Source organism: Ursus americanus, chromosome 13 (genome assembly GCF_024610735.1).
Source record: "Ursus americanus isolate L20-20 chromosome 13, mUrsAme1.1.p, whole genome shotgun sequence".
Classification (NCBI taxonomy): domain Eukaryota; kingdom Metazoa; phylum Chordata; class Mammalia; order Carnivora; family Ursidae; genus Ursus; species Ursus americanus.
In genome coordinates this window covers 60,915,919-60,924,753 of record NC_142139.1, presented here as the reverse complement: position 1 = coordinate 60,924,753, position 8,835 = coordinate 60,915,919, and the positions used below count along the sequence as shown (strand labels likewise).

Genomic DNA, 8,835 nt, shown 5'->3' with positions numbered 1-8,835 from the left:
TTTGAATGTTGAGTGGACTTTTTTGAAAATGTGGCAAACACAGAAATCAATTTTGAACACTGAACAAGTTATAGTATATAAAGGAATTGGATTATTAGTGTAAAGTCTACCCACACCAAAACCAGCAGCCCCAGTAAGCTTATAGACAGGTCTCCAAATATTCAAGGATTAAAAAAAATCCAGGGGTGCCTGGGTGGTTCAGTTGGTTAAGTGTCCAAATCTTGATTTTGACTAAAGTCATGGTCTCAGGGTGGAGATGGAGGCCCTGGTCGGGCTCCACGCTAGGTGGGGAGTCTTCTAGAGATTCACTCTCCCTCTCCCTCTGCCCCTTACCCCTCAGATAAGTAAATAAATCTTAATAAAAATCCAAATTCAATGCAGATACTTCAAGTTAATATATAATAGCTGACACCATATACCTTATTTTACAAAACTAGCATAGCAGAATGAAACAATCATATAAGGATAGTATGGAAAAATAAACTTAAAAGGAAAGATAGTTTCTGAACCTATGTAGTACTATGAGATAAATAAAGACTAACAGTTATTTTCTTCCCAAGGCAGTCATGAGTGCAAAATTATAAAATATAAAATAGTGGTCTGACTCCCTATGTTTATATCATCTTAAGCAGGTAAATTTTGTTTACATACTTATTTATTTATGAATTTAGGTCCTTTTTTAAGATTTTATTTATTTCAGAGAGAGAGAGAGCAGAGCAAGAGAGAGAGGGGAGAGAGAGTGGGGATGAGGGCCAGAGGGAGAGGGATAAGCAGACTCCCTGCTGAGAAGGGAGCTCAATGCTGAGCTTGATCTCAGGACCCTGAGATCATGACCTGAGCTGAACACAGACACTTAATCGACTGAGCCACCAAGACACCCTTAGGTCCTTTTTGTTATTGCAGGTGTACAAAACTGTTCTGTAAATACTTCAGAGAGTTTTGGTAAATCAAATCCTGTACCCAGTTTTATTGTTTTTATTGTTAATTCTTACATTACCATCACACCTTTGTCATAAATATTGAGAAAATGTTTACACATTATTATTAACTAATGTCCATACTTCTTACAAATTTCTTTTATTTGTATCCAATGTTCTTTTTTGTTGTTGTTGTCCTGAGTACGATATTGTTTTTAGTTGCCATACCTCCTTAGGCTCCTCTTGGCTATGAGTCTTTCTCAGACTTTCCTTATTTTAATGGCCTTACATTTTTCAAGAATCCTGCTCAGGTGTTTTGCAAAAGGCCCCTTAATTTAGGGATCTCTTTTTGATGGTGAAACAGGGGTTATGGATGTTGGAGAGGAAGGCAACACAGATAAAGTAACATTTTTCATCCATCATCTCGAAGGTTCATGCCATCAAAATGACTTATCTGTGTGATGTTAGCAATCATCTTGTGGCACAGATAGTCTTCTTCAGGTTGCTCAGTGTAATGTCATTCCCTTACTCCATGTCCATACTGAATTACTTAGAAAGAAGTCACTCTATGTAGCTCACAGTTAAGGGGTGGGAGTTGAGGACAGAGTGTTGACACAGAGTATTTGGAATTCTTCTGCTTTGAAAACTGTTCTCTTCTCCCCCATTTACTTCTCTCTTCATTCATTCATTTGTATCAGTATGGGCTGACGTTTATTTTACAATATGTTGTAAATGTACAATATGTTCAGGTTTGACCTTTGAGAGGACTTTGGGTTAGTTCCTGTGTCCCTTTGACATACCACCATGCTGTCTTTTAGGAACTTCCTCATGTTCTGGCATTACAAGAAGTTCCAAGATCATATTGCATATTTAAAACAAAAAGTCAAACATTATTGATTAACAGATAACATGGGTGTTTCACAGGAAAGCCCAAGGGTTCCTTAAAACACACACACTTAAAGTAAAACATATTTTTAGTCAGTGAAAGGGCATTATGTAAATTTACAAAGTGAATTATATTCTTATACTAGCACCAGTTAGAACATTAATTACATGCACAATTGTATGCACAATATAAAAACACCATAGATAGTTCATGAACTATATGCAACACCTCTCTCTTGGGAACCATACGGTATTACTGAAATATCTTTAAAAAGAACTAGAGAAGTGAAGATCTATATCATGTTCATGGATATAAAGACTCATTATTTCTGAGATAAACATTCTTCCCAAATTGAGGTACAGATTCAATGCAAGCCTCATCACAATTCTATCAGGCTGTGTGTGTGTGTGGTAGGGTGAGTGATAGGCTGATTTTAAAATTTATACGGAATTTCAAAGTATCTACAATATCTACAGCAATCTTTGCAAAGTAAAACTTTGCTATAGTAACACTACCTGTTTTCAAACTTGCTGCAGTGCTTCAGTAATCAAGACACGGTAGTACTGGTATAATGTTCAACAGCTAGGTCAATGAACAACATAATGACTCTGGAAATAGGACAATATTTATATGGTCATTCATTTTTCAATAACAAAAAATGGAAGAAATGACTGTCTTTTAAAGAGATGGCATATATCTCTATAGAAAAAAGTGAACCTTAAATTCTACTGTATAACATACTAAAGACAATTGAGATAGGCTTTAGACCTGAGTGAAAAACAAAACTCATGAAAGTTTTGGAGAAAACATAGGAAGATATCTTCATGATGGAAGCACATGACGATTTCATAGACTACAGAAAAGAAAATGTGAAAAATTGATAAATAAGGCTCATCAAAAATAAAAATTTCTCACTACACAAAGTCACTGCCAAGAAAATAAAACAGAATGGGTACAATTTACAAATATTAACAAAAATGTGGAGTCACCAGAACTTTCAATCATTATTAGTGGGAAAGTGAAAATGGTATGAGTAATATAGGAAAAATTTTGTCTATTTCTTTTAAAAACTAGGGTCCAGTGATTCTTCTCATGTGATGATTCATAGCAATTGAGTTAAAGAAGTTTGAAAAAAGTGTATCATTATTCAGACTCAACTTTTGAGAGCACACTGTTGGTGTTAGCAGAGGGGAGGTGGGTGGTGGGATGGGTGAATAGTGATGGAGATTAAGAGTGCAGTTGTAGTGATGAGCACCTGGTGATGTATGAGATAGCTGAATCACTATATTGTACACCTGAAACTAATGTAACACTATATGGTAACTATACTGGAGTTAAAATAAAATGAGTAAAAATGTATAATTAGGATGTGAGAATAAAATATAGAAAATAAATTAGTAATGTGAAATCCTTTTCAAAATTTCAGAGATGAACTTTAAGAAAAAATCCTAAATGTTTGAAAGCTCTTGACTATTTAAAACCTTCTTAGAGCTAAACCTACATTTTGCTATTTAATAATGAAGTACTTGCAATTTCATGAAGATAAAGATAGCGCAGTTAGATTTCCTGTCAAACTCATGCCTACAGTGTTCAGATAAGCAATATTTATAATAGCACACATACAAAGGCTAAAAAATATTTACTAAAACTTGATTTTTTCCTCTTATCTTTCCTTACCTATGATTAGGCAATCTCTAAAAAGTTATAAAATTCTTAAATTTGTTTCTTAATCTTTATTTTGCTTTCATTTTTCTGTGTACAGCAGTGTGAGGATTTTTCCACTGACCTTTCCAGATGAGTAATTTTGTAATCTGCTATGCCCAAACTACTGTTCAAACCATTCATTGAATTATCTATTATGTATTTTACTTTTTAGTTCTACAATATCCACCTGAAATTTTTGTATAGATTCTAACATACTGAGCATAGTCTACATTTGTTCTTATATTTTGCATATTCTTCTTCCATTTTAAATGTATAATCATAGTTGAGTTTTTTTTAATGTACTCTTGCTCCACTACTTGGGTCGTACTTATAGCTCCTCCCTCTTTTCTGTGTTCCTTTTTTACTTCTCTTAATAATAAGTCATGAGGGACGCCTGGGTGGCTCAGTCAGTTAAACTTTTGCCTTTGGCTCAAGTCATGATCCCAGAGTCCTGGTATCGAGCCCTGCATCTGGCTCCTTGCTCAGTGGGGAGCCTGCTTCTCCCTCCCCCTGCTTGTGTTCTCTCACTCTCAAACAAATAAATAAAATCTTAAAAAAAAGAATATTAAAAAAATAAGTCATGAATTGTGATTCTTAGCATGTATGGTAATTTTTACTGTGTGCAGGAATTGTGTATAAGACAACCATAGCAGCTCTAGGTGATTCTGGAGTTTTCTCTCTTTCCTCTGTTAGGAAGATAGGCTGAGGAGCTGATCACCTATATCTAATCATAGCTTGTGCCAGGTCAAAGGTGAGTGGCTTTTAGTAAAGCTTGGGCTAATTCTCCTTTCCTTATGTTGTTCAGGCATGGGCTTGCTGGGCTTTCAATTGTGAGTTTATGTGACTCTGTTTTCGTAGCTCTGCCAGCTTATGGATGGTTGGGCTCTATCGCCGAGAAGTTCACAACCCAGCCTGTACCTCTTGCCACTTGCAACTTCAAAATCAGATAAGTGTATTATGGGGAGAGAGATCATGTGTTTGAGGCAAGCCTCCTTTTACTACGTCTTGTGTTCAAAATATAACATGATTTTGGGGATTGACGTCTTTGAGAAATTTCCAAGAGGAACTCACCAGCATCTCATGGAGCTCTCAGATTAAGCTCTTGTGACTTGGGGAAATCTGCTGGTGAATTAGAGCCCTTGATATTAATGTTTAGAGTCTATCTAACTCTGTGTAGTACCTAAGACACTGGGGATTTCTCTTTCCCTCAGCAGAGGTCCTGCACCTGGGCCAAGCCTAAGACTCAAGTCATATCTGGCATCAGCAAATACTCAGAGGCTAAACTGGCCGGCAAGATTCAGTGCTTTTTAGAATTGTTTTACCCTGCCTGAGATTTCAGTTCACCTATTCCATATTACTTCCTTGGCTCTCTGATGTTCTTAAAACATGGGTTAATATAAATTTGGGTTTTTCTAGTTTTTTTCCTAGTTTTTTTTTTCCTTGCAGAGGACACATGGTCTGCCAAGACTTAGCTATCCTACATGGAATTGTAAATATCTTCTTTGTCTTATTTTATGAGTGAAGTTACCAAGGGTTGAGTGGCAAGTACCATTTTCCTCTCTTTTGAGATTTTGAAGTAATTATACCAGAGTATAAAATATGTCCCCAAGATGGTAAAGGCAGTGGTGTGGAAAATTCAAAAGCTTTTGATGACAGACTTCCTCCTGTGTTCTCTGTTATTCCAAGATAAGTACTCTATCAGTCAGAATTCAGTCACAACAAGCAAAGCCCTCCCTGAGAAGCCATGCTTTCCTAACAGGAAGTGCAGCTATTGCACTGAAGACTGCAGATTAAAGGAAAGACGTGTGCTTCTTGGGACCCACACTTTTGGAGTAGGTCCCATGGATCTAGGACTCTGGGGAGAGGGTTGGCCAACGTGGTACTGCAGCTCAGGGATTTGGTGGAGGACTCCAAGGCCTGGGATCTAGAACTGCAAGGGTAAGACACTTGTTGGTGTGCCAGGATCTCTGAAGCTGACAGTACTGCTGGTTCTGAGAATTACCAGAAAATAATGTATATGCATATATATTATAGATATATGTACATATATCTCATATATCATATATATCATATCATTCTGTCCTTATCTATATCTACATTTATATCTGTATGTGGTAATATAAAGATTGTAAGTCACTGCCTTTGCCAGGGTGAGAGTCAGTGAGGCAACTTGGACATGAACAATGTTCAAGACATTTCCCATGTCCAGTTTCCCTCTGGTTTCCACTATTTGTGGTAGCTAAAAATGGAGGACTCATGAAGGAGAAATGTGATTTGTAGTTTTCTATTCCCTGTGTATGAAAGCAGATTACAAAGGGGAAGGATATTTGGAATTGTCAGACAGCAATTAAACACCCCCCCCCACACACACACATCCTCTGAGGGCACTGCCATTGCTCAGGAAATACAGAATAATTCCATAAAAAATAATTATCAAAATTGCCTAAAATAATGGAAAAGAGAAATGTGCTGAGAATTAGTATATTTTGTTTATTGTTCAATGACTAGTGTTTATGATCCCAAATGATAAAAAAAGAAATCTCAGGGATTTTCTGTCAGCGATCTGTGGTACAAGCTGTAACATTTTTCCTGCCGGGGGACTAAAACTTAACAAATGGGCAAATTCATCTGGGATTGGGTTTCTTTTTGGAAATCATAACTTTTTAGTTTTCATTCTCAGGTGCAGGTGGATCACTCACTTCTTGATTAGGTTCCGGTGGCTCATTCTGCTGTTCATTGGGTGCAGGTGAAACATTCTGCTCTTCTTTCTTAACCTTTTTTTTCCTTCTCATAAAAAACAAAATTAACATACAACATAGTAAAACTGAAGAAGGAACCAACCAAAATAACAGCTGGTAAGTCTTCTTTTGCTGTTTCTTCTGTGGTACCTCAGTCTCGATTCTTATTGGGGGTGGGCCACTATCAACACTACCTCCATTGCCTTTCACCCGGCAGTCAGGGGGCTTCCACTCATCGCTGCAATGGCAGTGATGTCTATTGTTGCAGACCCCATTTGTATTGCAGGTCTCGGGCGAACAGTTCGTTTTCAAATATGCCAAAGGGATACACTTCCTTTGGACACAGATATGTTCTTTACCACACTCTGTACCATCTTTCACTTGACCGAGATCAGGCAAGGGCATCCCATAATGGAAGTCTATACCCCAACAGATGCTATCATTGAGGTGAAGCCAGTGCAGAGTAGAATGATCTCTCAGAGTGGGGATCTTTGCCACATCTTTACACTGCACCCTCCCACACAGGGTGTCTGAGGTATTACATTTAATAAATTGATTGTTCTTGAGACCACAGTTACCGAAACGGTCCCCTCGGATATTCACTGTACTGTAGCAAATCTGACTCGCACTTTTGGCATCTGGGCCAAAAAGTTTGCTGCACAGTTCGTCACGGATATTGCATCTCTTTTCATAGCAGTAGCCACCACCTGAGCATTCGACTCCATCTTGCACATACACATCTTCTGGGCATTGATAGGATGTCCCATCGCACCACTCGGGAAGATCGCACTCGTTTGCCTGTTCTCTACATACCTCACCTGATGGCATGACCTTGCAGTCTTTGCAACAAAGCCCAAAAGCACAAGTAGCCCCAGGACTCAGGGTACAGTCTAACTGACAGCATGAATCTTTTGTACACAAATTTAAGGAGCCACAGTCACACTCTTCTCCTTCTTCAACCACACCATTTCCACAGCGTGTAAACTTGAAGGCTCTCTCTGGAGTGGGTGGGTGGAAGATACATCTTGATCCTGCAGAGGTGTGCCAATATTGAGCATAACTGCAGTTGCTGAATTTAGTCGCCTGAGACTGTGCTGCGTGCATTATGCACACACTGTCTGCACATTTACATGTTTCCTCATCATGCCTCATACCCAGAGAATGACCGAGCTCATGTGACACAACAAATGCAAAAAAACCCAAATCGTCACTTGTGAAAGCATCCACTGCACAATTAGTATTATATGTACATATTGATCCAACATAAGATATGCCAAATATACCATATTCTCTTTTTACAAAAACATGTGCAGCATCATGCGGCATACGGGCATTAAAGCCTTTTTCCTTCCAGGCACAAAATAAATCCAAGAGTACATCCATGTTCTTTATTTCAACAGGGTTTCCTTTATTCCAGACCTCCATTCCAACTAAACTCACATCAATATTTAGTGGTTGATAGAAGGTATTTACGTGGCTCATGGTAGTAACCACTTGCAGTTCCACAGTTGTGACATTATATTCGTGATAAGCGTATCGATTATAGTCGACCACCACTGCCATTTCAACAAATCTCTTTTGCCTCCACAGCCCTTCATATCCACTTCGCAAAGTGGAACTATTGTTCTCTTGAAACTTCATTTGTTGTGATATTTTTTCATCTGTCAATCCACACCTCACGGGTGGGAATTTTTTCTCCTCATCGTACACCTTAAATACCAGATGTTCAAATGTGGTAGAAAGCCTTTTGGGCAAAATTTCATAAACAATGTGATTTATCTGTAATATTCCTTGAAAGTTTCCAAAACAGGTACTCAGAGAAACCAGGGAATCCGGATCCCCCTCCACATAACCATGATAATAGCAATCTTTCCGGATAAATGGCTGGTCTTCAAGAAGAGCACCCTGGTCTGTGTATGTGAACACTGGGAAGTTTTTGGACAGCAAAAGCTTCTTGACCTTCATGTGGAAAACATGTCTCTGGCCTCCAAAATTTAGGCAGTAAGAGATCCAGCCTGGAGGCTTCTTGAGCATGCCAGTGCCTGTTATCCTCGAAGGAATCACCACTTCTGGGGGACCATGGTGATAGCAGTGTCCAACATGGGACCACCCAGAAAGGAGCAGAAACACCCTGAGCCAGAGAATGGGGACGGTGATCCTCACGTGTACCAGGACCTCACCCACAGCCATTGTGGAGCCACCATATTCAGCCATTGGTGAGAGTAAACCAGAGCAGGTCAGGAAGCATTACTGTTCTGTCTCCTCCTTCTGAGCTGGATGTATGCTGATAAAGAAAGTGCTGATATTTAAAAATCTGTCTTCTAGCAGTCACACCATCAGAGCAGCAGCACTAAAAGAAAAAAATAGAAGGGCAGAGACGGAGTGGGAGATATAAGCAAGTCAAGGTGAAGGATGAAGAGAAGGCTATGGGTTAAAATGGGTTAGTGTTTGGCTCATGACTCAGTATACTGCATTGCATTTTCTCTTAAATAATGGTAAGGCAGAGTGAGACTGGGTGTACAAAACAATGGTGATTGGCCATAGGTTGACACTTGCAGAACCTATTGATTCATTATACTGTTCTATAAAT

At 38.7% G+C, this 8,835-nt stretch overlaps 1 protein-coding gene across 1 annotated transcript; it reads right to left on the bottom strand.

The window, feature by feature from the left end:
- Positions 1-6,170: 6,170 nt before the first annotated feature.
- On the bottom strand, positions 6,171-8,459 carry LOC123793554 (disintegrin and metalloproteinase domain-containing protein 20-like). The gene has a single exon (XM_087866414.1). The coding sequence runs from the start codon at positions 8,457-8,459 to the stop codon at positions 6,171-6,173; it is 2,289 nt and encodes a 762-aa protein (XP_087722540.1).
- Between the last annotated feature and the right edge of the window lie 376 nt (positions 8,460-8,835).